This window comes from Anoplolepis gracilipes, chromosome 11, assembly GCF_047496725.1.
Source record: "Anoplolepis gracilipes chromosome 11, ASM4749672v1, whole genome shotgun sequence".
NCBI lineage: Eukaryota > Metazoa > Arthropoda > Insecta > Hymenoptera > Formicidae > Anoplolepis > Anoplolepis gracilipes.
Genome location: NC_132980.1, coordinates 6121255 through 6137602, shown reverse-complemented (window position 1 = coordinate 6137602; position 16348 = coordinate 6121255). Strand labels below are relative to the sequence as shown.

The window sequence follows — 16348 nt, the reverse complement described above, 5'->3', positions numbered from 1 at the left end:
GCAAAGATTTATTTAATATATTAAATTATCCAATCCTTGAACGAATAGTTTTTCGAAATATTGATTTGGGACAAAATGGCGGATGTCTAAAGTTGAACTTCCAATTTTTCGTCAATTAAAAAAAAAACTATACATCGAGAAAAAAATCCTCCCTTCAAGGACTAGTTTTTTATATCCAAAATAAGCCTGTAAAATTTGAAATAAATTTTCGAGCTATCTTGGTCACCGATTTTAAATGTGTGGCTTTGAGAAAAATACGTTTAAAGTTTCAAAACACAATATTTATTTTTTAACTTACATAGAATCATTTCAGGCTCGTATAATAAATTTTCGGTACAAGTTGGAGCCTCTATAAAACATCAATTTGATGCTATACCGACCAAGTATTCTTCCCTGCGTGCAGTTGCTGCACTATACTTGCTCCTAATAACGATCGAGCGCGGAACATGCTTATAACTTCGTCGATTTTATTCGGGTTAACTTGAAACTTACAGGGAATATTGTCCAGGTGTTACAGAAAATGTCAAAACCCAATAATCGATTTTTTCAAAATTCCTCAGCATGACCCCTTAAGAAAAAGAAAGTAAGTCGTCAATGTTTATATTTGTCAACATGTTTTTCCTTTTCCTGTTTTAGTTCCATACGACCAGGTCGATCAGGATTCAGCATTGGTGGAGATGTTTGGTCAAGTAGGGGCCTACAAGTGCAAGTACATTGTCGCGGTTGGTGCACTGGCAGGCTTGACAGTCTCCATGTTTGGCAGCATGTTTCCAATGCCTAGGATAGTCTACGCGATGGCTCAGGATGGCCTTATATTTCGGTAATGATTCAAACGTCATATAATACTGTCACATGTGTATAATATTGAATCATTAATACAATGAATGTATTTCGAATTGTCAACATAAGCGCGATAACAACTTTGTCAAATGTAAATGAAATTGTAATAATTCAAATCAATCTAATAAGTCATAAAGTCGATATCATATCTTTATCTATTTATTTATTTATTTAACATGATACATGCGGAATAGCATTATATTTTGATAATGATTTAAAGGTAAATACTATCACGTGTGTTGGAGAAATAATATGAGTTATATCATAGATATAATCAACGCATTTATATGTAATTAATATATTCACATTAAATTTTAATTATCGAAATAACAATTTTGTCTAATGTAAATAAGATTACAATAATTCAAACCGATCTAACGTATCATCGATATAATTTATTTATTTATTTAGCATGATATATGATACGCGGGAAATCCCATTACATAAAAAAATACAAATAAAAAGGAAAAAATAATTGAATAAAATTAAATTAAATTAGATGAAATTAAATAAATTGAATGAACTTTGTGGTAAGACACGTCAGAGGGGCCGTCTAAAAATAGCTGTAGTAAACGAGAATAGATATCACATGATTTAAGCGAACAATTGAATAATTGACAGCTTTATCGAAAGTGATTTTAATAAGCGCATTTTAATTATTCAGGAGCCTGAGCCACGTTTGGCCCGCGACGGGCACTCCCGCAATCGCGACTCTAACTTCCGGTATATGCGCCGCTTTCGCTGCGCTGTTAATCGGGTTGGAAGTATTGGTGGAAATGATGTCGATCGGTAAGATATAATGTAAAACAATTTTTTAATCTTTCCAATTGAATGGCGAGCATTTTTCGCATTTTTAATATTCTTTCATATGTATATAAAGTGACATATCATTGCTTGTATGATACTGATTGATTATTATTGAATCATTTTGTCAAAATAATTACTATCGATTAGTAAAATCTATTACTGTCTATTAACGGTCTCTTCGCACAAATATATTAAAAAAAATATATATATAAAATAAAAAAAATATATAATATAATATGATAATAAATATAAAATAATAGTAAATATACTAGAAAATATAATCCATAATATTTTCTTCTTTTAAAGATAGGACATATTTTATATTGCAGTTTCGAAATTTTTTTAAAAATATTAATATAAATATAAATATAATCTGTCAAATTTACAGCGCAAGTTTGAAGTATTCCCTCGCTAAAAGAAAAGGCATGTTTAAATCTCCGGTTATATTTCAGGTACGCTGCTGGCGTACACCCTAGTGTCTACCTGCGTACTGATACTGCGGTATCAGCCGCACTCGACAAATCTGGTCGAGTTGCTGCCGCAGAGTCTGAGAACCCCATGTCGATCGCCCACGAAGGAGACGCAAGGGAACGGTCAAGTATCTTATGGCAAGGAGCTTAGGCCCGATCAGCTTACGACCGCGTTGAATTCGGTCCAGGCGTCCCAGTCGGAGCTTACGACCACCAACAATGGACAACGCATCACGGTAAGACGTGATGCTCGGTGTTTGTGCAGCAAACATGTTCCGTGTGATTGAAGAAATTCCAGCTCGACGAAAAAAGAAAAAAAAAAAATATTTATACAGATAAAAGTTTAAAACTTTTTAATTTTAAAATTTTAAAAGAGAAAAATGTAAAGCTAGAGAAATGTTATATATTTGTGTATATTTTATATATAAAAATATAAAACATAAAAATATATTATAAAAATATAAAATATATAAAATTTTATATAAAATTCTTTAGCTTTACATGTTTCTCTTTTAAAAATATTAAACTAAAAAGTTTTAAATTTTTATCTGTGGGTTCTTTAGTGGGTTAAAAATGTCACTTTTACACTTGGTTATTTTCGAATTGAGAAAACTTCCGGCGAGCAATTACTTCTGAGAGAACACCCACATATTTTTTAATTATTTTTTAAAAATATTCTTTTTTCCTTTTTTCATATTTTTTCTTTTTTTTTATCTATTTAGCGAAAATTTTTCTTTAAACAAGAACAATGTTAACTTTCTGGAATATCTGGAATTTTCAACACTTTCTTTTGTACCTGGAAAAATCAGACAATTTTTATGGAACTTTATTGGAATTCAAGGAATTTTTTAAAGAAATTTCTCTTTAATAATTTTTTTATATTGTAAACAGGCGGCATATGACATTTAAAATAAATTAAAAATATATATTTATTTTTCTTTATATATTCAATGTCTTAACAAAATATTGCACTACGTGCAGTATTTCTTGTAATTTTTAATGAGATAAAAAAATGAAGTTTTTATACACTTACAAATTTAGCAATAAAATCATTTAAAACAGAAAACTTATGCAATAAAATAAACAAATTTATTTTGATATTCTTTTAATATTCTGAAACTTTGAATAAAAATATCTGGATAATTAGGGAATTATAAGTACTTTTTACAAGATTTGAGTAGGCACTCCTTCTTTAAACAAGAAAGAGTCTTTTATATCGTTAAAATATTTAAGATGACACTTTTTCCTTTCATTTTTCTCGCAATATTGCATTGTCGACCAAGGAAATTGCGTCAAATGTATAATATGATGTAAGAAAGGACGATTCGAATTTGCATTATTATTACAGGTGCGGCGGGTGAGGAGGTGCAATAGCTCGTCCCCTGATTCGGACGACACGTACGGCGGCGAGGAGGACGAGGTGGGACTGGGTAAGGACGACCAGTATCTCGTGAGCGACAGGACGGAGAATAAATTTTACGGTAGCGTTCACGCGGCCGCTGCAGCCTCGAGTTGCGGTAGCGCTCATCAGTATCCCGGAAACACGCCGATCATAGGACCACCGTTGAATTATCTACAGCGCCGGCTGCAGGTAGGATTCAAATCTAATAACAAGGACCTTTGGTAATAAAAATGTTTGAGAGAATACTTTCCTTTTTTCTTAAGGATGTTTAGTACCTATTTTTAAAAATATAGGAATTTAAGAAAATTTGCATAGATTGTTCTGATACATGTTCAGAGACTTATAAAAAAACTTAGAGTTGATTCACTGAAGCAATCAAAAGTTATAAGAATTTTAATTTGCAATGAATTTACCCGTCGATATTATTATAAATATAATTATTTTGTGGAGCTAATTATAAATAAAAGTATTAATATAATTATTTATATAAATAAGTATAAATATAATTATTTCTGTTCTTTTTAGTCCTTAAATTGATACAATTACAGATTTTCTATCTTAAAAAACCTGTAATCTTATTGATTTAAGAGCTAAAATAGATAGAAATAATAATAGAAATTTATTCAAAATTTGCAAAAGTATAGTTTAAATATAGAGGAAATATTTGATCACATAATTTTGGTCAAGTACTGACTAGTTCGAAAGATATTGAATATAATTTTCTCAATTTCGTCCTGTTATCCGAGATGATATATTATTTATTGTGAAAACGTGGTAACATAGCATTCAGCTGAGCCTTTTTTGACATTTTAATATCTTTTAAAATATGAAGAAGCCTCTATATACAGACGTGTAAGCGAGAAGCGACTAGGCATCATATGTCAATTTGACCAATTTATGAAAAATTATCATGTTGCCACATTTCTTTCTTCTCGGAGAAATGACAAATTATTAAAATTATCAAGGAAATAGTTAAAAATCTTCTATATTTTGTCATTATTTACTATTATAATTTTTATTCTGATATTTTTAATTACTCTGTACGAGTAAATTCTTTTATTTTTATAATTCAAATTTTATGCTGTAATGTTGAAATCGAGGTACCGTCAATGATAAAGTTTCTCATTATAATTTAAGAAACACGAAAATTCTCCGAAAAAAAGCAACAGAAGTTGGAAAATACATTTCTACACTCTAGCTATGAATAAATAATAAGATTTTATGCAATCTTTATAATAATCATATATTAAGATATATGAGAAAAGTATATATTCGTCAATTTCGACTACTATTTGCTCCAATTGTAGGTGCTAAACATCCTTAAACCAAATTAGAATTTCCGATGCATTATTTAAAGAAAGTTCTCTGACTTGAGAAAAAATAAAATAATTTATCAAAATAAATAATTTTGACGATTATAAAATTTGTGCATTGATTTTAAATTTTGCTTACAATAACTAATTTTATTATATACATATATATATATATATATATATATATATATATATATATATAAATTTTCAGAATATTTTCCTTCTTTTTAAACAGAATTAGAATTATTTCTGATGCATCCTTGAAAGAAAGTTCTGACATAAAAAAATAATTTATCAAAATAAATAATGATGATTATAAAATATATTCTGTATCGATTTTTTAAGTTTTGTTTACAATAACTAATTTTAATTGATTATTATGAAATTAATGAAGCATGACACTCCGTAGGCGGCTCAATATCTTTGTCCTGCGATATTCCCATGGGTGGACAGAGGTCCTGCGACAGAAGCGTCAGGACGTTACGTCATGAAGCTTGTTGGGATCTTATACTTATTGATCCTTATCTTTGACTTGATTATCGTCTGTGGGATGGGTGAGAAATTTACACTCCTATTATATATATATACATATATCTAATACATTTAATTATTCATGAAATGAATCAAATTTTAATTTTAATTTTTATATATTTTTTTTAATATAAAAAAAGACAGAAGAAAGATATATATATAGATTTTTCTTAAATATTTGATCTTGCATTATCACAGAAAAATATAGATAACACAATTTTAAAATAAATGCAAGATTAAAAAAAATTCTTAAACACTTGATCTCAACTTTATAAATCACTATAAATCACCATTAATTATTATTTAATATTGCACGCCCCTTTCCTTTTTTTTTACAGGTAATATGGGGACGTTCTCAACGATATTACTATTTCTCTTTCTCTTTGCCATAATTGGTATACTTCTCGCCATCAGTAGAAAGCCGCAAAATAGGTAGGATTATTAATTCGTAGTCTCATATAATTCCCAAATTACAAAGTCCAGCCGAGCGTGAAGCAATTTAACGAACTACGTACTAATTCCCGACGTTTCCTTTTTGTTTTAGAAATAGCGTAATGTTTATGACTCCGGGCTTACCCTTCGTCCCCGCGATCGCCGTTACCGTCAACATTTATCTCATTTTCAAGCTCAGCATCCTCACCTTAGTCAGATTTACGGTCTGGATGACTCTAGGTATAAAAAAAATTATATATTGCATTTATAAAACATATATAAAAATTCATATAAATTATTTAGTTATCTATAAGAAAAACACCAGTCGATTTACCCAGACAGCACATAATATTTATGATAAGTATTTATGAAAATATTATTTTTTAAATATTCTTAAAATGATGAAATATTTGATATATGGTAATATTTATGATAAGTAAAACATAAATATTTATAGTAATTATTTTGTAAATATTTCACAAATATTGATAGTAAATATTTATAATGTATTCAATCTAAAATTTTAAAACTATTTAAATAATTATAATAAATATTTGGTGCTGTCTGAGTAATCTGATATTTTAACTAGAAAATAGAATATATTTCGTGTACTGGTTCCTTTCTACGGATCGTCAATCAATCAGAGCCGCTTGTATCTGTCGTCAGGTTTTATCATGTATTTCTATTACGGCATCAAGAACAGCAGTCTGGAGGAGGCGAACGCTTCGGAAAACGTCGACGACGTGGTTGTCGGCGGCACGGCTGGCAATATCGAGCTGACCGTCACCGACCACCATCAACGGCAGGCGCAGAAGCAGTACGCGACGCCGGATCGCAGCATCTACGAGAGCCAACAGTTGGACGCGTTCGGCCAGCCCGTGTTCGGCAGCACGAATTTTGGCGGCACGCCAAACCAGCAGCAGCAGCAACAGCAACACATCGGCGGGGGCTATCAGCAGAGGCAAACGGCGAGCGGCCACCGCATCGACCAAACTGCGTCGACGACGACGACCTTGTTCATCGATCAGGACAACTTCCCCTCCTGGGACGATTGAGGAGCGTCGTGCGCGATGCCGAGCGGATATTAATGTACACATAACACACGAACCGAAAGAGAGAGAGAGAGAGAGAGAGAGAAAGGTATTATTACACAACGCCTGACAAACACGTTTGCGCGCGTGATTGGCATCGGATGATGATCACCGGTGACACTAGACCCTCCGGATATTGCGATGATTTTGGATTCGAACTTGGACGGCCGCGCGAGATCCTCCTGGGAACACTTTGATCAACTTTCAACAAATTGTTATTATCTCATGATATATGATTAAAATTCAGAGTGAAAATGTCGTCTTGAAATATAATAATAAGTTTGTAGGAGTATTCAAATTTGTTGAAGATAATTATATATCTTGAATACGTTTCAATTTAGTCTTTTTTCTCAAAAATATACGTGACTATTAATAGATTATCGGAAAGATTTGCACGTCGGTGGAGACCAAAATCCGCGATACTCCGAGGGTCGGACTTGTTGACTACTATATTTGGGACGAATGTAGCAAATAATTTTGCGGCAATATTTATTATTCTAGTTGTATAGTATCGTCGTTGACGAGGTTGCAGACGAGGAGGAGAAGAGAAAGGGGAAAGGGGAACGCGACATAAACCAAAAAAAGAGTATTGGGATAAAAGAGGGGAGAAGGGTGGAAGATGAAGAGACCATTACCATTAGTAGTATATAAGGCGAAACTTGTGTTTTCCAAGAGAGCGTTCTAACTGCTAACATAAGTTCAAATTTATCGCTAGTCCGAAGCGAATGCGAGACGAGAATGAAAGTGTCGTCGGGGCGAAAGGGTGACTGAGAGATACGAGAGAATGAGAGAATGGGGAAAAAACAATGAGAGACAAAATAGAACAAACGAGAAGGAGGTGTGCCTGAAGAAGAAGAAGAAGAAGAAGAGAGTACGTGTTCGAATGAATTAATAGAGAAGAGAGAACATGTTTAATTTAATTGAAGAAATAAGAAAAAAAGAAAAACAGAAACGTCATCTCTTGCCTAACTTTAGTCTTTCTCCCCCCCCAAAAAAAAAGAAGTTTAGTCTAACATATTATAATCGTATACCTAAGCTTACTACATACTTACATACGTCTTACCTCGAGTAAAAACCCTTTGATTATTAATTTACACACAATTTGTATAAATTATCTAGGATTTAAGCGCTCGTCGCCTCCCAACGGATGAAGGATTTCAATTGACGTTTGCTCGGCTTTCGAGAGGGAAAACAAAATAGACTTATTAAAAAAATTGATAAGAATAATTGTATATTTACATTCTTCGCTTTAATTAAATAAAATGGAATATGAAAATTCCTTATCAAAGATAAATTTCGAGTAAATAATAGGAATAAGATTAGATGTTTAGTTTTACAGAGATTAAATTTGATCTTTAATCGATTTTTTTAATATGTCTGTTTCTTGCAGAACAACAGAGGGAGTCGAGAGAGGGAGATAAGATTTCGTTTTCGTGTACATATCTTCGGTGTTTCGAGACAAACCGTTTCTCCGTACGTGCACAAGTCCGTTGTGCTTCTCTGTCCGCTAGTGTGTTCCGCGCGATGAATCGAGGATGATAGCCTTCGATATTAATTAAAGTCGGGAAGATGCGCGCCCGTGTCTCCGTCCCGAGCAGCCGATTACTTATTCATACCACGTGTGATGGCTTCTAATTAGTTCGGCTCGGTATAATGGATAATATAATTTGAGAGAATACGCCAGCACCGTGTGACGTGTCTAATTAACATTCATATAATTAATTTAAGGAGCGAATCAGTCATGCTAAAATCAATCGTCGCAAAGCGATCAGTCAACCAAGTATATTTCGAGGCCCAGGAAAACGTAAAAAATACGACATGCGATTGCGATAAAACGCTGGGATAGATATAACGATATCGATCCGCGATATTGCGGAACAATCGAGTAATGCGACCGGAAATTGCATAAGATTCGTCACCGAGAATTTATCGCCCAAGGTCGAAGCTGTTGTACAATCTGAGTCACGCACAGTACGATAGTCTTAGGAGGCCCAGGCTAATACAAGTAGTATGCAAAATTGATGACTTTATCAAATTTTTTTAAAGAATATTAGAATTTTTTTGACGTTTTATGTACATATGTTTTTATTGATGTTTAAAGAGTATGTTTTTTTTTTTTTTTTTAAATTGACAGTATGACATGCTGTTTCTCGTATAATTGTCTCAAAAAACTCAGTCTAGTTTTGCTGATATTTTTGAAATATTGAACCTAAGAATTTAAAAAAAAATTAATATTTAATTGACTTTTAAGAGATAAAAAAAATATCTTTAAAATAACACTACTTTTTTATGTGTCAATTTTTTCTAATGGAATTAAGTTCACAAAGTGTCTATTTTCTGAAAAAAAAACATGTAAAACCTGCAAATCTCAGAGATTCCTTTTATACCTGAAAAAATCAGAGATTTTTATTGGGATTAAAAAATTCTCTCTTTGAGTCTCTCTTTTAATTTTACATTTAATTTGTAAATAGTCAGCAAGCTAAGTAAATTTTGCATTTAAAATGTATTACAAAGATATTTTTTTATTTATATGTTTCAACAAAATATTGAATACGCATACGTATTCTTTATTATAATTTTTAGTGTTAAAAAAATGAAAATTTTATGCAAGTGAAAAATGCTTATCTTACGAAAGTTTTTACATTACATTAAAAAAAGTTACTTGAAACTTAAGAAGCTCTTTTCCTTATAAATGAAGAACATTAGAAGATGCAATAAAAAATTTAATCTGGAAAGTTTTCCTTAAAAAAAAATCTTTAAAAAGTCTTTTTACTTGAAAGGGAATTTTTTTCACAAGATTTGAATAAACAGGTTTAGTATTTTTCAAAAATATATTCTACAAAATAGAATTTTTTTTTATTTTAGACAATCACATAAAATTAAAAAAAAGCTAAATATCCAAGATTTAAAAACATTGACGTACTGTTTAAATATAAACAAAAATGTATATGTAAAACGCTAAGAATATTAATTTCCAAAATTCTCCAGAAAAATTTTTAAAAATCATCAATTTGAGAGTAAACTGAGCCCCTAATTAATTATGACACAAATTATTCTTATCTCAAGACTGTTTTCATCTCCTCAAAAATGTATAAAGTATTTTTGCATTATTAATTAAGTTGTTACCGCTTCTCCATCATTTTTTTTCTTCTTCTTCTCTGCTCGAAACGGAGACACACGTTGTGCATACTATTCGACATTCGATCGTGCATCTTCCAGAAGAGCATCGCGACGCGTCGCGTCGATTGCTCGAACGGGCGAAGGTCGTTGGCAGGTACGACGACACCTTTCCCCCGCTTTCGCGAAAACTGCATTTCTTCTCGTGTCTGTATTTACTTTTTTGTCCTGCTCCCAACCACTTTATATGATACTAACTACTTCGTCCGGCCGTGCGAATGGAAATCGCAAATTCCCGCGGCTCTCGAGTCATCCGACACCTCTCCGCGTCCCTTTCCCAAAAGTGGACGGAAGTTGACGATAGAAGGAAATTGATCGCTTCGAAAATATGAAATTGCTTCGAGAAGAAACACTGTGATTGAATAGAAATTATCGCGCGTCCAATCGATCGTTTAAATGACGGAATATCGACGGGTCCGACTAGGAGAAGAGATTGACAATTGTTTATCGTTATAAAAATTATTCTTACGGAGGATACAATTAATTAAATTATGAATATAATTATCGCAGAGTAAGATATTATTTAACGATCGAGAGAAAGAGAGAATAATAAAAGTTTACTTGTTCGAGATGAATTTAATATGTGACATATTTCTATTACGTATGTAATGTATCTATTTTTCTTTTTATATAATAATCGAAACTGCTCTATTGCAATTATCTTCGCGTATATTTCGGTCTTTGTACCAGAAGCAAATTCGTTCCAAAGATCGATCGTTCGCCCTTTGATTCCCTTTTTGTGCATCTCGCGCGCGAATCTGTCAACGCGACCGATCTGTCAACGGGATTAATCTCACGTGCGAGTTAAAAAAAAAATATATATATATATATATATATATATATATATATATATATATATATTCTGTGATCTAAATCTTGAACGGCGAACGTCGATCGTTTCGGGCATAAAATTGATTGGAGGATCAAAAGAAGAGGATCAATACTCGACATGCTACAGGGGCAGGTCGAGAGCTCGCGCGCGCGTCTCGCTTTTTTATTCTCTAACATATCGATCGGAGGTGATCTTTTCACATATCAGTATCTTTATCCGCGACGCGGGAAAGTCGCGGAAACGTTGCGTGATTATATACAGTTAGCCTACGCTAAATATGTATAGCATATGCGCGCCGTCGACGAGATATATATATATATATATATATATACATATATGTTCCAATATACGTAGAATACTTTCTATACACACGAGACTGTTCGATTTTTTAGGTAATGTACGTACACACATATAAGAGATACGGCCCCGGAGATTTGCGTTTACGCTCCTAATATTACGAATTATTAATTCAGTTAATTAATTTTTATTTTTATTTTTAAATTAATTTCCTCCAAAACGGATCACACTTTGCTTAAATTCCATCCCTGACTATGAGATCGAAAACTTGATTCTTTAATTATAGAATAGAATTTTAATAATTAAGAATTGTCAAGATATTCGATGTTGAAAATAAAATTAATAAAAATGGCATTTAATTAAAAAATTGTCGGAAGAAGATTAAACGGACGTATTATTATCTGTAATGAGGAATTTTATTGCGAACGGAGCTCAGACGTGAATTTCGATGCAATTTACAAATGCGTGTTCCTTTTCTTTTTATCTTGATCCTCTACCCCTGTAATAATGTCGCGGATATTTTAGGGAAATTGTTTTGTTACACACTGGGTCTTACGTCACCGTGATATGTCATTTTACAAGAAAATAAAGATGGGCTCCTATAACGAATACGATTTACGGATTCGAATGTAATTTTACACGCGGCACTTTCTCCGAAAGCAAAGCACAAATTCGTGCCGCTTGACCGTTAAATAAATAAATAAATATATATATATATATATACCTTGTATTATATGCATGATGAACAATATTACTAAGCAATCTTGAACATTCTCGAAATAAAGTTAGCAATCGATAATGAGCAATGAAAATCGAACGTGTTGGCATTCTCTTGTCCACGGTGACGTAACATGTGTCGCGTGTTGGAGGAGTTTATTCTGTGAAAGAATAGTGCCTGTACACATCTCTCTCCAGATGTTAGACGAAACGTTAGAGATCCCTTCCTTGACAAATGGACAAGAAAATGTGTGATGATCGAAACGGCGTGCTTAATGAAATGGAGCTAATAAAGAGTCTCATTTTTATGAAAATTGATTTAATTTCGTAGATAAATTATCGTTACGTCATATTAAAATAACGTTTAACGAAGATGGTCCATAAAATGCGTGATCTTGCAGTGATTTTAAACACAAAAAGCGCGCATGAGTCAATTTTCACGTTAAGCTGTCAAAGTGACCTCGTATTAAATTATATAAAACTATAAGAAGTATTACAGGAATCTCACTCTCACACACACACACACTTAGAGAATATAATAGATTACAGTTTACGAAGAATTACGTTCTGGGAGAAAACACGAAATACAACAAGCGATTCCTATAAGTAAACTGAAAATATAATAACTTTGCAACATTTTTTTTCCAAATCAATTTTTAATTGAACTTTAAAATCGGAAATGTTGGTATGGCTTCCTTATATTTTTTTAGCCTGTTAATTCAAGTATGCGAACAATGTTCCCAAGTAGCACATATTCGTTTCAAAAACATTTCACAAATGTTTCTGCGAAACGTTTTAGAACCGGCTTTTAAAAACGTTTCTGATTGGTTAAAACGTCCGCTTAAAAAACGTTAAGAGAAACGTCATTTTCTAACAAAACAAAAACGTTTAAGAAACTGTCAAAATACGTTTTTTTTCCTTTATTTGTGAAAAATTTGTTTATTCACAAATTCAATAAATAATGCATTTATGGATATAATCCATCTATTTTCATCATGTTCTGAATCTCTTGTCGAGATTACATCAGAAGTCAAATTAACAAAAAAGACATAATTTAATATTTATACTTTAGTACCTGTTCTTTTAGGCTTATATACATGTTATGAAAACTTGAATACGAGTTATAGTTAAGTCTGAACATGTCGCGGCAAAGGAACACGTATATTATAAAATAGATCTTTTTTGTCTTGTTGAAAAGATGATGAAAAAGACATCTTTTCGTCGACTAAAATTAATTGTGACTTTTAGAAGACTTCTTTTAAAAAATGACTTTTTTATAGGTGGAAAAATATTCTTTTAGACATCTTTTAGCCTTGTCAGAAAGATAACTTCAAAAAGACATCTTTTTGTCATCTTTTAATTTTCTGTGCTATCTGGGGATCGTCTTAATAAGTACAGTCTTAATAATGTGTATATATATATAATTTTGAATTAAAAAATTAATTTTTGTTCTATTTATAGAAACGTAAAAAATACGTTTCTTAAACCATGATTTTCAAAATGTTTCTGTTGAAACGTTTCTTATTGCTGCTTGACGGTTAAAAAATATTGGATACGTTTAGAAAATGTTTATAAAACGAACATGTGCTACTTGGGGTAGATTATTAGTAAGCGGATTACGTGTCTCGATGTATGTTTCGGGAAGAGAGTAAAACTGCGTGCGAGATCAATAGCAAAACGATAAGGAGAACGCGACATTTTACTCTTTGCTCTTTTAATTAGTCCTTCGAATTCTTAGATAGGAGAAAATGGCCTATTGCACAGAGCGGCGAGACAATGTCGGCCGAGGTACAAACTGTATAAAAATATAAAATTATTTAAGTCACAGAGGAATCTCTGCTGCGTCGAAAGAAAACGAAGGCGATCTGAACGATGTTAAAGTTTGAAAAAGAAATTTCAGGATATATATATATATATATATATATATATATATATATATATATCTTTTGTCGAGATATTGCTTTCAAATCGGACGTTTATTGTAATTTGACAAAAGGCATGTTTTATTCAAAAACTTGGCAGATCCAAGAGTTTTGCCTGCCGTACCTTGAAGCAAGTGACTCGCTGTGGAATACCTTGAGAGTTCAGATGGCTGTAAGTTGAAAGTATTAGCTTCTACGAGAGGAGACATGACGCGGAGAAATATCGCACTTTCAATAGAGGAAAGCGTATGTGTCACTTTTCAGTTCACGTGGAATTGACATTTATCGAATGCAATAACATTGTGTAGTTAAAAAAAAAAAAAAGAAAAAAGAGATTCCTTTCTGAATATAAATAAAAAAAAATATATAAACTTGCGATTCTTTTTTTCCATTGCAAGTGTGATATGCAAATAACGGAGGGTAGAAAATAAGCAATCGATGGCTAAGGAACAGTTTGTTTTCGGGCCATAATAGCGAGCGCGTGTGCTCGATGTAAATGTACGAATGTAAAGCCGGAGGAGAGAAGTACGTCTTGTAGAAATGAAGAAAAAAGGAAAAAAAGAAGAAACAAACGCTAAGAATGACAGAGAATTTTTAAAAGCCACATAAATATACATACTGTAACAAAAAAAAAAAAAAAAACTCTGATTAAAAAATAGAATACAATAGAGTAACACTAGCGGCGCTGTAATTTGGCGCAAAGTCATATTTTTTTCTCTTCGTTCTTCTCTACGATTCCCACTCTGTGACTTAACAAACAGCTGTGCGTTTTATTTTTGACACCTCAACTAACAGTGTAATGGAATCCGCGTTCTGGAAGCTGCATCCGACGTTGCACGTCAATATCTTTATATAAATAATATGATATTACCAAAAAACAAAAGCAAAAAAAAAAAAAAAAAAAAAAGAAGAGAACGGACGCTATATCAATATTAAAAAATTAACTCGTAGCGATTTTAATCTCCTACGTAAGGTACGTAAATTTGCGACAGCGCGTAACACACTCTGCAAATTCTACTCGAGTCGCTTGTTACTTACAAAAGGTGCATCGTTCCCGCGTTTATAAGCGGAAGATCCGAGATTACGAGAGGGGTAGCAGGCGACTTTATGTATAATAAATATATCGTCCAAGGATGGAAATGCGAAAGCGTTCTTTGACGTCGGAAGTTCCGTTGAACGCTATCTTTCTCGCTGTTTTGCCGAGAAAATACCAGAAAAAAAAAAAGATTTTTCTTGCCCCTAAGAAGAGCAGAGAGAACGAGGGAGAAAGAGAAAATGAAAGAGAGAATGTGAGCGAAAGCGAGAGAGAGAGAGAGAGAGAGAGAGAGAAAGTATGCGAGTGTGAATGTTGTATGATATATCTTGTTGCATGATACACTTTGTTTCTCTCGGGCCGGTCGGGTGGAGGGCACTCGAGGTATCTCGGGAAGATATATGCGCACGAGAAGGACAGAATTTTTTCCATGTAATATATATACCCTTACGTAACTATATACGTTGTTTAATATTGATAAGGATCAAAAATAAAAGTGATTATTCAAAAGCTAATACGTCCTCGCCGTTACATTTCCTACATATATACATATATGTATGTGTGTGTGTGTGTGTGTGTGTGTGTGTGTGTGTGTCGAGATAAATAAGTATAATTATTCACGAAGGAAAAATTATTGTTCAATTGAATTAAACAGATCTTTTTTATATCGTTTTTCTATTATTTCTTTTGTACGATCTTATTGTGAAATTTTTTTCTATTAATTCAGTTTTTATATCTTATGATTTTTTCTTTGTGAAGTATAAGTAACTTTGAAATGTTAATAAATGTAAAATTAAAAATAGAAAGGGCCGAAGATGAAACTAAAATTAAAGTGAACATTTTAATTTCGACAGCAGAAGGTGAGTATAGTTTTTTCATCTATATTTTTTAAATCATTTTCAACAACAAAGTATTTTTAATCGTGATATTTAACTAAAATATTTCAAAAGAATTATCTTATAGCTTCTAGAAAGGATCGAAAAGCTTAATATATATCTTTTAAAGAACAATAAATAGATAAAGAGAGTTAATTGATAAATATTATCAGAAGGAATGTTTTCGTAATATAACGATTCTTAAATAAATAAATAAATTCTTTTCACATTTTAGGCGAGCATAAATACAAGAGAAACGGAAGAGAGAGAGAATAAAAGTGGATGAAGCCCTTTTCTTGGCAGCGCGAATAATGCCAAGTAGTACTGACCTTTCAGTTGTCAGACGATCTGCGCGATTCTTGCAGTCAGTAGTCACACACCCTCATTAGACAGACGACGCGTTTGACGTTACAAGTAAGGTAATAGTCAAATAAAGACAATCAAATATCGAATAGCAATTTTTTGAAGTCAATCAAATATCGATTAATAATTTTCTCTACTCATATATATATATATATATAATTCTCTCGTCGCTCTATAAAATTTCTGACTCATCTGTCAAAACTCTTGTCTTTTACGTTGCAACACACACGGAAACTATCGACAATA

General features: G+C 32.3%; 1 protein-coding gene across 2 annotated transcripts in view; it reads left to right on the top strand.

Moving 5' to 3' along the window:
- The window catches only part of LOC140670812 (solute carrier family 7 member 14), an 85492-nt gene extending 70649 nt beyond the window's left edge, over positions 1–14843 (top strand). For both annotated transcript variants that reach the window (XM_072901601.1, XM_072901600.1), the window contains exons 7-14: positions 637–820; positions 1505–1629; positions 2100–2353; positions 3466–3708; positions 5242–5386; positions 5702–5795; positions 5908–6035; positions 6462–14843. In XM_072901601.1, coding sequence (XP_072757702.1) covers positions 637–820; positions 1505–1629; positions 2100–2353; positions 3466–3708; positions 5242–5386; positions 5702–5795; positions 5908–6035; positions 6462–6850 — 1562 coding nt within the window. In that variant the 3' untranslated portion in view covers positions 6851–14843. The remainder of the gene's footprint in view (positions 1–636; positions 821–1504; positions 1630–2099; positions 2354–3465; positions 3709–5241; positions 5387–5701; positions 5796–5907; positions 6036–6461) is intronic.
- The last annotated feature ends 1505 nt before the right edge of the window (positions 14844–16348 follow it).